Raw genomic sequence first — 20,253 nt, 5'->3', positions numbered from 1 at the left:
AAAAAATAGAAAACGCGTTTTTTTCGTTTCCGATAGGCACGGCCATGACTCTCGCTAAAGCACAACCGTGCCTCTTGCAAAAAAAACCGTGACTTTCGAAAGAAAAAAACTGTTTTTTTCGTGCAAAAAAATTGATTTTTTTTATCGAAAAGCTAAAAAAGACCGAGAGAAAACCAAAACGTAAAAAAAAACTAGAAAAAAACCGTTTAAAAAGCCAAAAACGCGTGCAAAAATAAAATAAAATAAAATCCGGAGGGAACATCCAAAGCGCGACACGTGGCGAATGGCTGAGAGCACGTCAAGTGACGCTGATCGTTGCGAGATTCCCAAAGAAGCGCTCGTTAACTAGTTGTTCCCGAAGACCGTAGAAGAGGTCCGTGTTAACATCATCACGTTGGTGGCCCAAAACCACCCATGCCGGGCCATAAGAAGACCCACTTGACATGGAAGTGAAGGGGCGACGATGAACTGAAAACTTTAGAAGAAGGAAAGGAAGAATGTGCATATGAAATTGATGCATCTTGTACATTTGTACAACAGTATATATGCTGTGTATATATACACTGATCTCCACCTCAGCTTGGGGGATCGAGCGCCGACTGAATCAAGTAACTAGACTAACCCACGCACAAAACTTTACTAATTAACCGTTTGCAGAAATCAGCAGGGGACTCAATCATCGGCCTCCAAAATGGAGCTTAACCTTTGCACGCCTGCCGGACGACTCGTGCCGCTTCCGTTGGAACCACCGGCTCGCGTCCTCGTCTTCCCCACCGTCTCACCACCGCCGTGCACCGTCTTGAGCGCATCGCTTTTTCCATACGCGTGGCGACTCCATCCACCGTCCTCTGTTCCGGTGCCCTCGTCGTCAGCGAGGACGAGCGGCGCCACCCGAGCCGCCTTCCGCCCCTTGCCGCTGGCGACGGCGAGCGCGGAGCTGGCCTTGACGGCGAGGGCGGCCATCTCCTGCCCGGAGAGCGGCCGGCGGAGCATGGACATGGGCAGAGCGAAGTAGAGCCACCCGGGCTGCAGCGCCTCCTCGGCCGCCAGCGCGCGGGCGGGCGCGTCGAAGCGGAGCTCGTCGGCGCTGCACAGGAAGGTCGGCGCGCGGGCGGCGTCCCCCAGTGCCTCGCCCGCCGTGACGGACGCCGCGAACTGCGCCAAGGAGCCGTCTAGGCCGACCACCTTCGCCGTGGCCACCGCCCGCCCGGACCTGGCCTCCACCGACGCCGTCGAGCGCGAGACGCACGAGCCCATCTCTCTTCTCTTCCGGTCTTCCCCTGCGAGGCTGCGACGACGGGCGATGTCTACGTGTGCGCTTCACCTGTCGGCGTGTTACCTAGTCTGTCTGTCTGTCTGAGAAAGTGGATTGGATTGGTGATCTACCCGGTGGTATGGACTCTGGATACCGGCGGAACGATGGAGCTGCTATATATACGGGGCCAGGAGTAGAGCGCGCGTTGGTGCGGTGACGCATGCCAATTCGTCATCGATCAATGCGGCCGTGCTGTCAGTGTCAACGGGGTCAGGGAGAGCACTTGCTGTAGCGCTGCACTTTGTCCGCTTCAGACCGGTCAAAGCACGCAATCAGTGAGGAGGGAGAGAGGGATCTTGGGGTTTGGAGCTCGAGGGGGCACTATTTTGGGGCCATGGAGGTCGTTAATGTGTTCTTTAGTTGGAAAGCGACTTGGAATGCATGCATACATCGTCATGGCTCGCGGCAGCTGATCGGGACGGGGAGAATATCACATGATACCATGATACCAGTTTCAAAAATCTAATTTTAGATGTGTCAAAAAACTTCAAAAACAATTGTGAATGTTCATCACATATATGTCTACCTCCCCTAAAAAAAATTAGATCAAAACGTGAAATACACAAAGAGAAACAAAAAAGAGAAATCCAACATAAACAGTGTCAATAAAGACAAAAGGATGAATAGTGACAAAAACAACACTATTCACAACTACATTTGTCTTTTTTTGTTTCTCTTTGTGTATTTCACATTTTGATCTGAATTTTTTAGGGGAGGTAGACATATATGTGATGAACATTCATAATTTTTTTGGAAATTTTTTGACACATCTAAAATTGGATTTTTGAAACGGGTATCATGGTATCATTTAAATGATGGTATCATGTGATATTCTCTCGATCACGACGTTCAGAAGGCTAATTAACTTCCTCATGCACGTAGGGTCAGGTGGGGCGCTAGTTTAGTTGCCTCTCTTAACAGATGCATGTATGCAAACTTTCTAGTTTAAGCCAACGAGATCTCGCAAGTATGAACATAACAATATACTCCATGTGATATATAGTACTCCCTTCGTTCTTAAATATAAGCCTTTTTAAAAAATCCACTAGAAACTATATACGGATGTATATAGACACATATTAGAGTGTATATTCATTTATTTTGCTATGTATGTAGTCCATAATGAAATCTCTAAAAAGACGTATATTTAAAAACAGATGGGGGAATTGATTAAGCTTGCGATGTTGGCCCTCTAGCTCCTCAAAGGGACAAGATGCCTAGCTGCCGGATCGTGTGCATATTTTTGTACTCCCTCCGGTCCTTTTTACTCTGCACATTGGATTTGCCGAAAGTCAAACTTTGCTAAGTTTGACCAAATTTATATTAGAAATTATTAGCATCTATAATATCTAATAAATATAATATGAAAATATATTCCAAGATGAATCTAATGATATTGATGTTGTTATGTGAATGTTTATAATTTTTTATATAAACTTGGTCAAAGTTGGATGAGATTGATTTCGGACAAACCTAATATGCAGAGTAAAAAAAGACCGGAGGGAGTAGGTGCCAATATGACCATGCAAGTTTACTATATACGGGTTTGTTAACTCCCAGACGAATGAGGATTGGTTATCCCTCGGTCGACACCAAGCACCGTTAATTTGATGTTGAGATCCATGTCAAAAATTAATTATGGACATTAAAGCATACACTAAATTTAATAACACGGTCAAGATTTTTTTTAGATGTGTATGAACAAAATTGTGAAATCAACTGAGAGGGGTGGTTAATTCTCAATCGATTGGGAGCTAGTCACTCCCTACAATGTACTCCGTACGTTCCATAATGTAGTGTAAAAAAACGGCTTACATATGGGACGGATGAAGTATATGCTTTATCCATTCTTTTGAATAAAGCATCCAACGTAGTCAAAATTAACCTAAATGCTGTTTATGTGTGATCCCTTGAGTTAGTATTCGAAAGAAGTTTGCAATTGTGTAGTTTTTAGGCACACGACTTATATTTTTTAAGAGAAAGTAATGGTCAAAGTTAAATCTTGAGATTTGAAATGGGCGCACGCCTTATTCTAGGTGCCTGATTGCCACGTTCTTAAAAGGCTTTGCTAATTCTCAAGTGTCATGTATCAAAGCTCCCCTCCCCTCTGCCTATGAAGGATTGAAAGTATGAATCGACGTCTTAGGTGGATTATTTGGTCACGGATTGCAGCATCACGTGCAGTATGTGAATGCAGGCCGATCTGAGCATATATGATACGTGCGTACGTTGAAACAGGCCAGGTGCATGCAGCCGCGGACAACGACTGGTCGCTTTGTGCTTTCTAATGCAGGACCGACACGGATGCACTTGGTCGGGTTCCCGTGTAGCCTACCGCATACGATGGTCGACCTAGCTACCAACTCGGCAACTCCCGTCGTGCCCCATGGGCGCGGTCGCCGTGCCGCTCGTGGTTTATTACTCACTGCTCCTTCAGCCCGGGACCAGGACGGGGAGAGGACGGACGTACCGCGCAAGGCGTACGTCCTCACTTGAAGTAACAACCCTCACCGGTCCACCAGACAGTCAGCGTACTCGTATATCGTACGGTGTTGGACTTGGTATGCACCGATGGGTCAGGGGCGGAGCCAGGCTGGAGCTGGGCCCCGGGCCTGCTTCCTTACTACAGTGATATAGTGATTAAGAATACAAATTCTGCTACAGTCAACGAAGGTTGCTCGTGCCACGACCCCGGCCCAGGCCTGGGGTGTAGCTCCGCCACTGGATAGGGTGGCTGGCTGGGCATTAGGGCATCTACAAAGCTGATCTTTGAACCGACCGCAACCGTGCGAACCACAAGGGTCCGGATGTGCTTTGCCATTCAACCCAGTTCTGTATCGGTTCGCTCGACAGGTTGGATATCACTTTTCTTATAAACCTGGAACAAATCCAGGGATAGCTTTGCAGACGTCCGGACTGTTGTCACATAAGCGTCCGACAGCCCTGGCCCAAACAAACCCTCTTCCTCGTCCGGTCAACGCGACTATAGAGCGCCACTACCGCATTCATACCGACCCAGAGCGGACGCAACCTCTCACGTCGCTTCCGCACCGAAGTGTCGCGCCGGCCGAGAGTGCCACACGTGCTGCTTCCCGGTCCATGCGACTGCTCCGCGTTCAAATGACAGCCCGTCCGTCCGCCTACCTACATTAAACATGTGCGAATGCCCGGAACCTACTCCGGCGCCAACCGTTCTTCCGTCCGTCTGTCGCCCACCATTAACCACCTCATCAGTTGCCCTGTCATCCACCCGTTGTTTAAACTTCGGGCCCGGCCATAGCCGCATCCGACCTCCTCTGTTCTCTTTCTCTTCTAGGCACCACGCTCGTCAGGGCCTCATGAGCTCCAAAGCCGTTTCGGACAGCCTCTCGTCCGAGCAGAAGAAGGAGATCGCCACCATTACATCTAGCACGCAGGCTGACAAGCAGACGAAGGCCAGCGATGTGGATGCCCCAATAGAGGAGGCGGTCGACGACGAGTTGGCGCCACAATCCTCGCTGGCCTATGCCAGCGTCTCCATGGGTGAGGCCCATTCTTACTACACCGAGATGGTATTGGCAGAGCGAGAGGCTGCGTTCCGGCAGGCACAAGCCGGCCAGGAGTACAACCTCCGCCTCCTCAATGAGCACATGCGTGTGGAGGAGCAACTCGCCGTCGGCACGACCATCGCGCCGAACATGGATGTGGCCGATCAGGAGGCATTGCTCGACTACTATCGCCATGCCAGTGACATCTATCGCAACCGCTCACGATACCATCTCCATCAAGCGGAGTTAGAAGCCACCTTCAAGGAGATAAACGAGGCAGCCGATGAAGTGTACGTCAAGAGCGAGGATGAGGGCGACGTCGCCAGCTCCTCAACGGGTGCGCCCTGCTACCACGACCACGAAGTCGGCATGCTTGGGGGCGTCGCCGACAGCGAGGAAGAGTAGAACTTGGGAGGTCGCCGACGCTCGGGTCCCAAAGCCACCACTCTTCCCCTCTGATGTGGCCAATGGTGTTGTAGCTACTACGAAAGAGAGAAACGCCATGAAGGTGTCTGGTGTTGTGCCATATACTCAAAATATGGCGAGACACAGTAGCATGAGTACCAAGGAATTGAAGGCGCCAATGCATGCAAATGCAACTATACGGGAATCATCGAAGGAGGACATCAAGCCAAACTTCAGAACGCCACCGTGTAGTTATAACCTGGCTGGTGAAATTCTAATCGAGGTTCCAATTTGATCCTTTTTGCTAAGATTCCTTTAAAAAACAAATGGGCTTTATTCAACGGAAATAACAGATACATCGTTTGTGAGGAATGGTACAATCTCAAACATAGGCTCCTCAAACCAATCAATGGTCGAAGAAAATTTAGCCAACCTAGCAAGCTCGTGTGCAACCTTATTGGCTTCCCTATTACAATGTTCAAACCTAGAGGTAGGAAAATCACACGCCAAAAAATAGCAATCATCAAAGATTGCCGCCACCACTCCTGCTGACCGTCCGCCATTATTCATCGTTTCAATAACCTTCAAATTATCAGAATTAATAACTAGGCGATTGCAACCCGCACGTTGCGCTAGTGAAAGACCGAATCTGAGAGCCCAAGCTTCCGCTGTTAGAGCATCGATGCAATGATCAATTTTCCAAGTACCCCCTGCAATAAACTTCCCTTTGTCGTTCCTCAGGACAGCCCCCGACGTACCTTTAAGAAGATCATGATCAAAAGAAGCGTCAACATTAAGTTTCACAAAACCCATTGGGGGACGAATCCAACCCCCTCTTTTCATAGAAGCCCTTGGATTGGAAGCAACAACATAATTAGTCGTAAGAGCTTGTATCCCCATTGAAATCTGTTTTGCATCTTGAATTCTCTCCTTGTGCACTAATTTACGTCTTTACCACCATAAATACCAAGACATAATGGCAATCATCTCCCGAGTATTCTGGAACCCCATAATAGATAAATCTTGGTCAGGCATGAGCAACAAAAACTCGAGGACCGCCTCTCCAGCACGATCAACTTCACAAGCTTGAACAATGATCTCGTCTAATCCAAGCCTTCTCCAGACCTCTTTTGCCTTCTGGCATTGAAACAACATATGCTTTGTGTCTTCTAAACCAGAAGCACAACAAGGGCATAAAGGTGAAACTTTCATGTGTCTATTAGCAAGCGTAACACGACATGGAAGAGTACCATGCAGCGTCCACCAAATAAAAAAATTCACCTTCGCTGGACAAGATAACTTCCAAATCTTACACCAAAGTGTATTAAAGTTTGTTCGACCCATTCCATTAGTACGACGAAGTTTCCTTCCATGTTGATAATCCCACTCAACAAAATATGCAGATCGAACAGAAGAAATCCCACTCTTAGTATGACTCCAGGCAACAAAATCTAACATATCAAAGTGAGGCAGAGGGATAGCAAGGACCCGCTGTAAATCAACATGCCACAAGGTCTGTCTGATGAGATCCTCATCCCACCTGTTCGAAGAGGGGTCAATGAGATCAGACGCTTTTGATAACAAATGTTGTCCCTTTGGAGTAATGACTTTCCTGTTAGCACAATTAGGGATCCAAGCATCTTCCCAAATGTCAATTTTCCGACCATTTTCAACACGCTAAATATAGCCATGTTTTAAGGTATTAACCCCCGCCATAATACTTTGCCATGTGAAGGATGATCCTTTTTTTAAATTTGCGTTCAATAAATCTCCATCAGGAAAATACTTAGCTCGTAAAATGATGGCACACAAGGAATCTGGGTTCTCAAGGAGATGCCAAGCTTGTTTAGCCAACATCGCCAAATTAAAACAATGAATGTCACGAAAGCCCATTCCACCTTGGCTTTTCGGGACACACATTTTCCACCAGCCATCCAATGCATCCTTCTCTGGTTATCGTCATCACCTCATCAAAAATGCGACATCTCGTCAGTTATTCCTTTACAATTTTTTTTAGGAATTTTAAAGACCAACATAGCATAAGTTGGGATAGCTTGAACAACAGACTTGAGAAGAACTTCCTTGCCACCAATGGATAAGAGTTTTTCTTTCCATCCGCTAATTCTCATAACAATGCGATCAATCAGATATTGGAAACAATCAGTCTTATCTAAACCCACATGCGCAGACAGGCCCAGATACTTATCATTGAGAGCTTCGATCATGATATTTAAAATTGAGCAAATTTGTTCTCTGATGTCCCCACTCGTATTTGGGCTAAAAAATATGCTAGATTTTTCAACGCTCACCATTTGTCCAGACGCAGTACAATATAAGTCCAAAATTGATTTAAGTGTCTCCTCATTTTGTTGATTAGCTTTTATGAGGATTAATGAGTCATCCGTAAAAAAAAGATTTGTGATAGTAAGGGCCTCTCTACAAACCTTGACTCCTAAAATATTTCCAATCTCCTCCGCATGCGCCAAGAGAGCAGTAAGGCCCTCCGTGCGTAATAAGAAAAAGGTAGGGAGATTCCTAGTTAGGTTGGGTTAGATCCCGCGTGATCTGTTTTTGCTGGGTGAGATCCTACGTGATCAATGTTGGCCGATTATTTTATTAGAAAAATGTCCTAATTAGTATGGTTGAGAGAGAGTCCTAATAATATATTGCTAGTACTAGTTTGGTCGGTTTGCATAGATAGAGTTTGTTAGCATCACGTTAGCTGATAGTTTTAGTCGGTTCACAATTTGAGCCTGCGTACTCCTTTAAGTACCGGCCGCTCCGGCCATGTAAGTGAGACGGGTTTTCATCGAGAGTTGAGAAAAATACAAGAAAAGTACCTGTGGGTACGCCAAATATCCGTTTTTGTTTGATGATATTTGACATACTAGTAAAAGAGTCCGTGCGTTACAACGGGAGAGAAAACATAACACACGCTTTTAATTCAATAACCATCACTCAAGACCACAAATAGGTCCAACTCCTTTATTTTTGCGAGGCATCGTCTTTGTGTTGCCGCTTATCCTCCTTCTCACCCTCGCCGGCGATGGCCTCGGTGTTCACACAAAAAAACAAAAAAAAACCTATGTTGAGTATGGTTAATCCTAAGGCGTCTCTCTCTCCCTCTCTCCTCCCTCTCCCTTTCTCTCTCTCCCTCGCTTTCTCTCACACTCGCGATGAGAAATCTGTTGTTTTCCCTGCGACATTTTTCAGAGGTATGCATGTGTAGTTATCGATATTTTCTTTTCCGTATATCGTTATAGTGGGGTGTTTATTTGCAATCCAGATCGCCGCCGGTATGAAAAAAAGGAATCTTGCGCTATAAATTATAAGTTTGCTTCCATAACAATATTTTAAAAATATTTAACAGGTAAAATTAACATCATATTTAGATTTCACACATTTTTCTAATAAAATTTCATATATAATATGTTAAAATCGAAGTTATGGTTTAAAAGATACATATAATTTAGAAAATCATTTGGTTTGACTCAAATATATTCCAAAATGATATTTAAAAATACTTAACAGGTAAAAATAATCTCATATTCATATTCTACATACTTTTCTAATCAAATTTCATATCTAACATGTTCAAATCGGAGTTACGGCTTAAAAGATATTGATGATTTTAAAAAACATTTGTTTGACTTAAATATGATCTGTGGATGAATTATCTAAAACATCAGGGGAGTTTTTGAAAAATGTAAAATAATGGTTCGGGTGTGACTTAAATCCGGACGGCGGGTTGATTTCAAAAAAAGACAGGGACTTTTGTGTAAAATACGAAAATAACGATTCATTTTAACTTAAAACAGGACTGCAGGTTGAATTCTCTAAAATAGAGGGACTTTTCTGAAAAATGCCATGACGGACTAAAGAAACCTAATTTGCTTTATTATTAGGTAAAGATTCAGGTGCTGCTACGTGTGGGAATTGATCTGTTTAATTCCGTACACCAGTTATATTCTTTGGTCTTCTTACTTATTGCTTGATCCGAAGACTTGATCTGCTACTTCATCATCTACGCTTGCTATTACGACTTCTGTTTCGTCCAGGAATTTTCAACTTCATTGGATACCGTGAAAGATCAGGCCATCAAAAGACTCGTCGTTTAGTCGGGTCTGATCACCCTCCCGTTGAAGCCAAGATTGGCGGGCTCATCATCATCATCGGCCGATTAGCCGCTTGCAGGCTCCGGAGAGGGGCTTCTTTTTCTGAGGCTCATGATCGGCCAGACATGGGAAACTGGTGTCGGTGGTCATTTAGACTAGGTTTAGAGTACAGTTTAGTTGAAATATGTTGAAATGTAATGAGTTTGCTATAGTTTTGATGAAAGCGTCAGGTTTTATGTAAAAATTATCCAAGTATGAATGATATCATCCAGTTTGTATAAATATCCAACTCCCGTGGCCACGAACTATCCCCCCACGGATGGATGTCATGTTTAGTTTTGGGTCAGCGTTGGAGAAGCCCTTAGTCTTCCTTTTCTCCTACAATATGTATGTCCCTTGGATCACTTATCTAATATCGTGTGGTTAATGGTTCTTAGGGCATCTCAAAAGCGGAACCTCAAATCGCCTGCAACTGTCCAGACCGAGCGGCCTGCATGTAATTTGGCATCCAACGATGTTCTGTATCTCTTTGTCGACTGGTCTGGCTGTACGAAATCCCGCAAATCAGAAGCAAACTTGGAGGGGCTTTATAGGAGTTCGGACCATCGCCAGGTAGGACTCCCAGACCCCTGGCCTACCAAAAACCACACTCGGACCCCGCGTCTTCATCCCTTCCTTCTTTATCTGCATCTGCTTCTTTCCTCGGCGACGCCACAGTTGTACCACCCGGCCACCTGCCAAGCCATTGTCAGACCTCCACAAGAGCCAGGCGTACGAGGTCACTGTCCGCTACAAGTTAGCCCCCTAGTTTTTGTTTCAAGTTATTTAGTTAAATAGACAAACTATCGTCTGTTTTAAATAATGTCCAAACTTTACTGATTTCCGTCATGTGTGATGAAATATTTCCGATTTATTCAAATATGTTTTGAAATGGATGCTGCCATGGTTGGATGGCCGGCTTCCATATCACTGTCCGTCGATTGGTCTGGTCTTAGACTAGTCCGCGGACGGATACCCTATATGTTTTGGTGGTCAGCGCTGGATGCCCTTATTCCATGATTTTCTTTTTTGAACCAGGCTTCCTCCTTTCCATTACTTGCATAATGAAAATTCAAAGTCTATCGAACAATAAGGGATGCAGGAGTGGAGAAAGGATAAAAGCGAGTTTGATGCATTATCAGGAAACCCGCTACGCATGTCCACAATCGGTATCATGCACTACGGGGCAAAACCCCAATAACACGCATAACCTAACTACGAGCGGTTCAAGATAGCCCAATACGAAAAAGGTAAACATCCAAACAATCAATTAGGCACGTAGAACAGGGGTCAATTGTTGACTAACAGCCACCAACATCAGCAAAGCCAGATGTGCCTTGGATGGAGCCCCGGCAAATCCTCAGCATATTAGTCGCATTGGCTCTGAGCATCTCCCCTCCAGTCTTCAGCTTAGCTGCACATTTACCTTGTTGCAGACCTTCCCAATTAAGAAGAACACAACAACTGGTGAACACTATTTCAAATGTCAGAGGGCTAAATGACCCGGACAGACGTGCGACTGTGCACAAGACGATCGCCTCCACCTCATGCCGCATCGTCTGCCTTCAGGAGTCCAAGATGGAAAACGTCGATCAGTACGTCGCCTCCTACCTTGGTGGTAATAGACTCCGTAGCTTTGCTCAGCGTCCGGCCACTGGATCCAGAGGGGGCCTCCTCATGCTCTGGGATGATAGTGTCGTTCGCATATCCGATGTCCACATCACTGAGTTCTGCCTTTCCGCAACAGTCAATGTCATTCATTCCGATGCCCATTTCAAGATCACTAGTGTCTATGGTCCAACGGCCTCCAACAGAAAGGATGATTTCTTCAGTGGGTTGATCACTCAAAAACCCATCAATGGCACTAAATGGATTGTCATGGGCGACTTCAACCAGATTTACCGAGCATGAGATAAAAATAACAGGAACATCAATCGCAACCGCCTCAACTGCTTCCGTGCTACACTAGACACTTGTGAACTAAAAGAGATCCACCTCCAGAACAGACGCTTCACTTGGAGTAACGAGCGTCAAAATCCTACTCTGTGCAAGCTGGACTCGGTTTTCTGCAACGCCGATTGGGATATGCATTTTGATTCTCATGTGCTTCACGCCATTTCTTCTTCGCTATCAGACCATTGCCCCCTTCTCCTTGCTGATGACAGGGGACCGAAGTGACCAAGATGCTTCAGATTTGAGAATTTCTGGTCCTGTATCCCAGGATTTTTTGACACCGTGTCCAAGGCTTGGGAGGAGCCGTGTGCCCACACGAAGCCATACCAACGGCTTTTCCATAAGCTCAAGCAAACGGGGCGTCATTTGTCTAAATGGAGTAACAGACTCTTCTCCAAGGCAAAGTTGCATCTCCATGCGGCCCTCCTCGTCATCCTTCGTCTTGACATTGCCCAAGAGACGCGCGTCCTTTCGGTGGGAGAAAGGGAACTTCGGGCTCGACTCAAGCGTCGTGTCGTCAGCCTGGCAGCGGTTGAGAGGGCGCGCAAAAAGCAATGTGCTCGCATTGCTAACATCAAGGAGGGAGACGCCAATACCAAAATTTTCCACCTCAGGGTCAACTCAAGGCGAAGAAAGAATCACATCCACAGGCTCAAGAAGAATTCTGGATGGATCAGGGACCATGAGGAAAAAGAGGAAATTATCCATGACCACTTTGCGAGCAGTCTGGGAGGGGGACAACCCAGATCGATGGATCTAAACTGGGAGAACCTGAACCTTAGGGTGGTTGACCTCACTGGCATTGACGACAACATCACTGAAGACGAGGTCAAAGCGGCCATTGATCTTATGCCGGGCGACAAGGCCCCGGGACCGGATGGATTCACGGGAAGCTTCTTCAAGAAATGTTGGCACATTATCAAAGTTGATGTAATGAGAGTCATTCACCAGTTCAGTAGCCTCCAAATGACAAATCTTCACTGGCTCAACTCGGCCAACATTGTGCTCATACCAAAGAAGGATGGGGCGGAGGAGATCGTGGATTTCCGCCCCATTAGCCTCATCCATGCTATTGCTAAAATCATCGCCAAGGTGTTGGCGTCCCGCCTTTGCCCTTTCATGAACAACCTTGTCTCCACTGCGTAGAGTGCTTTCATCAAGAAACGAAGCATCCATGACAACTTCATGTACGTGAGAAACCTCGCGCGACGCCTACACAGAAACAAAACTCCATCCTTGCTCTTCAAGTTGGATATCCGGAAGGCCTTTGACTCGGTACGATGGGAGTACATCCTTGACCTACTCCGTCGGTTGGGATTTCCGGACCGCTTTCGGGATTGGGTGGCAACCCTCTTATGCACGTCCTCTTCACGCGTCCTCCTCAATGGTATTGCCGGGGCCGCCATCTGCCATGGTCGAGGGCTCAAAAAAGGGGACCCCCTTTCACCCCTACTCTTTGTCCTCGCGATCGACCCCTTGCAGCAGCTCCTCGACATTGCCACAAGTCACAACCTGCTGCAGAAAATCCGAGGGCGTGGATCTACTGTTCTTACCTCCCTGTATGCCGACGATGCAGCGATCTTCATCTCCCCCTCACGGGAAGACGTGGCCAACCTTGCGGCCATCCTTAGTGCCTTTGGAGGGGTCACGGTCTGTCCACCAACTTTTAGAAGAGCTCTATTGTCGCAATTCGCTGTGGCAACCTAAACCTTGACGACATACTCCACAGTCTGCCCGCCTCGCGAACTTCTTTCCCATTGAAGTACCTGGGACTCCCATTATCCATCTGGCAGCTGAAAAGGGTGGACTTCCAACACCTTGAGGACAAGGTGGCTGCGAGGCTTCCTCCATGGCAAGGGAGAAACATCACCACAATAGGCCGGGCGGCCTTGGTCAAATCGGTCCTCACTTCACAAGTCGTCTACCACATCACATCCCTGAACATTCCCGCCGGCGTGCTACACAATGTCAATAGAATTGAGCGTGCTTTCCTGTGGTCAGCTCAGAGTCAAACTTCAGGTGCAAAATGCAAGGTCAACTGGGAGACTGTTTGCCGCCCTACGCATCTCGGCGGGCTTGGAGTGCTGCAATTGGGGAAATTTGCAAGAGCTCTAAGGTTGAGATGGCCGTGGGTGGAGTGGAAGGACCCGACTAGACTATGGGTGGGGTTAGGAAACCCGTGCTCTGAGGTGGATATGGACCTCTTCTACGCCTCCACCGTCATTACCGTGGGAAATGGAGGGAAGACGCCCTTCTGGGAGGCACCATGGTTGAGAGGGAAAAAACCTAAGGATATCGCCCCCTCATCTTCACAGCCTCCAAGCGAAGGAAGTGGGTGGTGAGGGATGCTCTGCGAGACAATGCTTGGGTGCACAAGATCGATCCTTCCATCAACCTAATGATCAACCACATTGTGGAGTTTGTGGACCTTTGGGTCCGCTTGGAGCAATTCCAGCTTTCGCCGGACATTGATGACGACATATCCTGGAAATTTGAGGCCAACGGTGAGTATTCGGCGGCCTCTGCTTATAGGATCCAGTTCTTGGGCTCCATGACGACAACCATGAACAAGACTATTTGGAAGGTTTGGGCACCTCCCAAGGTCAAGTTCCTCTCTTGGCTAGCGATTCAAAACAGGATATGGACGACGGATAGATTGGAGAAGCGAGGTTGGGCGAATTGCGGCCTATGCACCCTCTGCAGAAGGGCAAACGAGACGTCCGCGCACCTCTTCTTTCGGTGCAGATTCACCTTGCGCGTATGGAGATTGGTAAAGGAGTGGCTTGGCCTAGGGGCTCTCGAGATCCATCAATGGCAGGCGGAGCGCAGCATCAAACATTGGTGGACAAACATGTCGAAGCCCAATACGGCGAACCGGAAGGCCATGGCTTCCCTTACTATGCTTGTCGGTTGGGTCATCTGGAATGAGAGGAACGCTAGAGTTTTTAGGAAGAAATCAACGCCCCCCTTCTACATTCTAAAACTAATCCAAGATGAAGCCAAACTTTGGGTCACGGCAGGAGCTAGGCACCTGAGCATTATCATGCCGCGAGAGTAGTTGTTATTTTCCCTTTTTTTGACGGGCGGGCTATGTTGTGGAGCCACTAATTTTTACTCTAAAACTCTCCTCCTTTATTAATGAATGAGGCAAGTCTTTTGCCTCTGTTTCAAAAAAAATACTTCAAAGGGGCATTTAGGAAGCTATTTTTGTCAGTTGTTGCCTTGTTGCGGGCTAACCATATACCCCAGCAAACAGCCGCCAAACCAACCATATAGAACTTTTCAGCAAATGGAAAGAATTCATAGCACTAGGAGCAAGCCCCTTCTTTTATATTGATATGCACGCTTGTGCACATTCTGGAAAAAATAGCACCAAGAGCAAGGGAAGCAACGATTCGGTGTCGAGGTGCATGTGCACCTGGGTGTGAACAGTGAAATAAAATCAAATAGCAAAAATAATTCAAAATATTCTGATTTTTTTGGCATTCAAGATCTTTCAATGTGTGATGTGCATGCAAAAATTTGTGCCGTTTGGACATTCGAGGCCGTCGTGGCAAAAAAGACAAAATTTGGCTGTGAAAGAAACTTTGAAAAAGTACGTTGTTTGGGCTTATCTTTTTGTCTAGAGCTCCTCGAATGTCCAAACATCATGAAAAAAATTCACGCTCCTTGCACACTCAATCATCTTCGATGCCAAAACAAATCAGAATTTCTAGAAAAAGGTTACTTTTTCATGAGCTTATTGTTCATCGGATGTAGATGAGCATGTAGATGAGCTTGAGCTTAGATTTGAATTACTGCAAGAGTAAGAGCATCTACAATCAGATTTGACAAATCCGCTCCCCTAAATATTCGCGGACGCGCCCGGACGTGACCCCAGACAGCGTCGGACGGCCTCTCATATCTACTGCTGGACAACCACACTCCTCATCTCTATACCCTCAATCCACGCAAATCCATGCATGTCCATCATACACTTGAATATCGGAAGATTATTGAGTAGTTCCACGATTCAACCATAGTTCAAACATAAAATTTGTTTAAAGTAAATTCAAACATTAAACTCATTGGTTTTCTTTGTGGGTTCATAATATCATAGAGTAGTGGACGTCCACATGTTCATCTCGAAGATTCTGTTGCATATGCAGAAACTTCATAATTAGATATGCATCTTGTTCCAGGATGTGAACTTGTTCTCCGGACTTCTCAACATCATGGGTTCGGGCTGTTGGGGAACGCAGTATTTCAAAAAAATTACCTACGATCACGCAAGATCTATCTAGGAGATGCATAGCAACGAGAGGGGAGAGAGTGTCTACGTACCCTCGTAGACCGAAAGCGGAAGAGTTTAGTAACGCGGTTGATGTAGTCGAACGTCTTCACGATCCAACCGATCCAAGTACCGAACGCATGGCACCTCCGCGATCAGCACACGTTCAGCTCGATGACGTCCCTCGTACTCTTGATCCAGTTGAGGCCGAGGAAGAGTTCTGTCAGCACGGCGGCGTGGTGACAGTGATGATGATGCTACCGGCGCAGGGCTTCGCCTAAGCACTATGACGATATGACCGATGTGTGTAACTATGGAGGGGGGCACCGCACACGGCTAAAAGATCAACTTGTGTGTCTTTGGGGTGCCCCCTGCCTCCGTATATAAAGGGGGGAGAGGGAGAGGCAGCCGGTCCTAGAAGGGTGCGCCAAGGTGTGGAGTCCTACTATAACTCCCTAGTCCTAGTAGGATTCCACCTCCCACACGGAGTAGGAAAGGGGGAAGAGAGAAGGAGAAGGAAAGTGTAACACCCCGGTGTAATGATGCTACAGTAACCCCTGGGGTTCAGTTAATTATTTTGCTAAACAAGTGCTTGATAGTCTCCTCTCTTTCAAATTCCAGTTGAATTCAAATTCAAATTTTGTGTGGAATTCAAAATGCTCAAACATGAAAACTAAAATGTTCATCATGTGTGAAGTATTCTTCTGGTAATATTGGTGGTGAACCAGCATTTTTGCAAAATGTGAAGGTGGCCTAAAATGGCTAAAACAGAAAAGCTAAAAAAGAAAGAAAAAGGAAAAGGAAAAAGGAAAAGAAAGAGAGAGGGAAGTGTCCCCTCCCTGGACCGAACCCCCCTGGGCCGGCCAACCCCCCCCCCCATCCTAGGCGGCACACCTCCCCCGGTCGCTCTCTTCCCCCCTTCCTGTTCCCCGACCCGAGTTGCTACAGGCGCCGTCCCCGCCGGACCTGCCTCGCCGGCGACGCCCGGGCGAGGGGATAAGGCATGCGCCTCCTCGCCTCCGCGATTCCCGCCTCCACTTGCACCACCCACTCCCCTATCCCACTCTGCCTGATCCTCCTCTCCTCTCTCCCTCCAGATCCGCGGCCCGAGCGCAGTCGCCGCTGCCCTCCGTCGTTGTCGCGGCCACCGGCGGCCCCGCGCCCGCTGATCCTGTCGGTGAGCTCCGCCGGGGTCGACTACATTGACTGGTGGCCTCAGATGGAGCTGGGAGGCACCGCAGCCGCCGTTCGTCCTCGTCCCCATCTCCGGCCACCGCGATGTCGCCGTTGCTCCACCAACACCCCTGCTGCTCCTAAGCCGTCAAGGGCCGCCGTGCGTGCCGCTAGGTGAGCTCCTCCGCCTCTTGCTCCCCTCCTTTCAGCCTGCGAATGCGTTGTAGCTGTTGCTCCGCCAGCACCCGCACGCATCGCCGCCGATGGGCTCGCCGTCGTGGCCTTCGCCACTGTAACGCGCGGCTGAGCCTCGCATCGGGCTCCGGGAGCTCGTGCGAGTCCAACGCCACCACTAGCGCGCCTCCCCGTTCCTCCTAGCGCCGTTTCCACGCACGCCCGAAAGCCACCGCCGCCAAGCTCGACACCGGTGACGTTTTCGGCCTCCCCGGCGTAGTCTAGCACCACCACTCGACGCGGCTCCCTCCTAGCTTTCGAACGCAAGTAGTGGCACGTGAAATAGTGACCCGTAGGCGTTTTCCGACCTCGTCGGCGTTCGACCACCGCGCACGAGCTCGCCGGAGCTACTCCGGCAGCTCCGCTGAGCTGGCGCCATGTGGGCCACCCCCGGGCCATCACCTAGGTCACTGACCCGTGGCCCCCAGTGGACCCGCTGACCCCCTGTTGACTGGTTTGACCAGTCAATCGTGCTGACTGGGCAGCCCCAGCCTCTGACATGTGGGCCCCCTCTGTTATTTAGTCTAATAATGTAACGCCCCGAGGCCGTTGCGCTAGGTGTCTGCCAGTTATTCACTCTCGTTGTCATGTCATTCGCTTGCGTGTTGCATCTTGACATGTCATCATGTGCATTGCATCATCATGTTTTCAAAACTTGCATCCGTCCCGGTCTCCTCGTTCCATCCGTTGTCCGTTCTGAGCCCAGACACACATGCACGCGCCCGCGGCATGTCTGAAATAGTATTTTATAAGTGGCCGGAAAATGTTCTCGGAATGGGATGAGAGTTTACGTGTGGTCTTATTATAGTGTAGATAGGCCGCCTGTCAAGTTTCATCGCATTCGGAGATCGTTTGATGCCCCAACGGATAACTATAGCGGCAGTATAGCCGGTCTAACGTCGGACGTTTTCGGTCTCCGGAAACCGTGCCGGGCCTCCCTCTCTTCTCTTCTCTCAGCTCAAGACCGTCTACACGGTCTACCTCTCACCGCCAGGCCCTACCTAACCTCTCTTGTCAGTCCGCGGACCTCCTCCCGCACGCGTCCGAAATCCGTCCCGGACCCGACCCGGACAGTCGTTACCGCTATGTCCGGATTGTCCCCAAACATCTACAAAAAGTCTCTGTTTTCTTATTTGGACTCCCTAGCTATTTTATTCGCGTTCGTCCGATTGCGATCGGAGGGACGAGATAGCCTCTACCCTAATCCCTTTGCAATATAAATAGTGGGCAACCCTAGAAATTAGGGATCTTGTCCCATCCTCCACCGCCACCAGGCCACTATCTCCTCCTCCTTGGGATCCCCTCCCGATCCAACCACCAACCGAGGCCGTCACTTTCCTCCTCGTTTTCTAGATTGGGCCAACCACAACCAGCCAATTTCATCGATCCAACCCATCAATCATGGAAGCCCCGCAGCCAACCACCTTCCCCGATACACCCATCGATCCATCCCCGTCGAGCTCCTCTGCTCGGCCCCGTCGTCGTCCCACTCGTCTGCATCGGCGGCCAGGCACCCGAGGCATCGCGCTCCTCCCGCTCATCACCTCGCCTCCCCTACCTTACCTTCCTGCTCGTTTCTCTCTTTCTCATTGCTCTCTCTGATGCATCACGGAACCGAGCCACCATGTCCGCCGCCAAGTTCCTGTAGGGAGCAACAACGCCCGGATCCGGCTGTCTCCGCGTCGTCCGCGTCCCTGCCTCGCCATGAGCGCGCCCGCCTCCTCCTGCTAGCTTCCTCATCACCGAAGCAGCTCGTCCACGAGCTTGACCTCGTCCCCGCCGACGGCCATGACCAACAGCAGCTCTCCCTCGCCCCCAGAGAACACCACAGGCCGCTGCTAGGCCCGACCGGGTCTGAGGCCCCCTTTCCTTTCACCAGCGTTCCCTTTCAGATCCTGTCACCGGAGCCCCAGCCCCGCTGATCCTCGCCATCGTTGTTTTCTTCCTGACCGCCGTCAACGCCGGGTCCGGCGTCTGCTTTGAGCAGAGATGGAAGTCGCCCGCGTCTCGCCGCCCGAACCCGCCTCCTCCGTCCCTGGACCTGTTTCCCCACGCCCTCGCCATCTTCCGCTGTTTCCGGGCGTCGCCGGGCACCTTCACCGCGAGCTGCCGGAGTTTGCGCCGCCGCTGCTCTGTTTCTGCTTCTGCTTCCTGTCGAACAGGGAGTCGTGCCCGCAAACCGCTCCCTCACCTGCTCGTCCATCGTGCGATCCATCCAGCGCCTGAGTGGGCCGGCCTGCCAGTGCCCGATGCCAGATGTGCGCCCTGCTGGTCTACCCCTCCTCCTCAAACGGGCCAAAGCCCATGGGTGAGGCCACCCCAAGCGCCCCCTCCTTTTTTTTCTTACTGCTGGGCCAGTTCAGTTTCGGCCCAGTGGACGTTTTTTTTGGTTCTGCGAATTTAGCTAATTTCCAGGGATTTGCAGATTTACAGAAAACCCCTTAGCCTTCATGCATTTAATATCTCACAAACCAAGCATCACATGTAAAAACTTTGTATGTGAAACTTGCTTAGATTATCATCTAGTTTAATAATATGCAACTTTCATCTATGTTTAAAATGTTGTTTGTTTAAATTTGCTTAAATAACTTGCTAAAATGATTTATTTCACAACTAAATAACCGTAGCTCGGTTTCTAATAAACTTTATATGTAAATGGGGAAGAAAAATGCCTAGTTTAACATGGTGGCATCTCTTTGCATGTTTAACAACTCTAAAATTGTGTTTAGGGCAGAACAGTACCAAACCTAATATATGCATATGAGGATTTTCCGGATTGTTTGTTCATTGTTTCTGGCCTCATTTAAACTTGCCTAGATAGGTAGTTTTGTTGTGCTTCACCCCTTCCCATGCTAACCAACATTTAATTTTGTTGAGTACATAAACGAGAGAGAACTAAATAAGGCATGTGGTGTTCCATCGATATGCAACTCATTGCATATTGAGCTCCACTTAACTTGTAGTGTTGTTTGTGCACTTTGCCATGCCATGTATCATTGAACCGGACATGCATCATACTTGCTTGCGCATCGTGCCATGCTTATGTGATGTTTGTTTACCATGATTGTTTGCTTCTTTCCGGTGTTGCTTCTTCGGGTTGGTTCCGATAACGTTGCATTTGTGAGGATCCGTCCATCTACGTCCTTTTATATTCTTCATGGACTCGTTCTTCTTCCTTGCGGGATCTCAGGCAAGATGACCATACCCTCGAAATCACTTCTA

The 20,253-nt window shown here is 48.4% G+C and overlaps 1 protein-coding gene across 1 annotated transcript; it reads right to left on the bottom strand.

The window, feature by feature from the left end:
- Positions 1 to 491: 491 nt before the first annotated feature.
- On the bottom strand, positions 492 to 1,397 carry LOC125556277 (uncharacterized). The gene has a single exon (XM_048719047.2). It carries the CDS (start codon positions 1,255 to 1,257, stop codon positions 673 to 675), a length of 585 nt encoding a protein of 194 aa, XP_048575004.1. The 5' UTR covers positions 1,258 to 1,397; the 3' UTR covers positions 492 to 672.
- Positions 1,398 to 20,253: the final 18,856 nt, after the last annotated feature.

The sequence above is a fragment of the Triticum urartu genome, chromosome 5A (genome assembly GCF_056163025.1).
Source record: "Triticum urartu cultivar PI428250 chromosome 5A, HENAU_Tu73, whole genome shotgun sequence".
NCBI classification, from domain to species: domain Eukaryota; kingdom Viridiplantae; phylum Streptophyta; class Magnoliopsida; order Poales; family Poaceae; genus Triticum; species Triticum urartu.
The sequence above is the reverse complement of the archived record's forward strand: the minus strand, read 5'-3'. Positions and strand labels throughout refer to the sequence as shown.

Excerpts from the sequence above, each read along its gene's own strand:
- LOC125556277 (XM_048719047.2), bottom strand. The coding sequence starts at position 1,257 with ATGGGCTCGTGCGTCTCGCGCTCGACGGCGTCGGTGGAGGCCAGGTCC.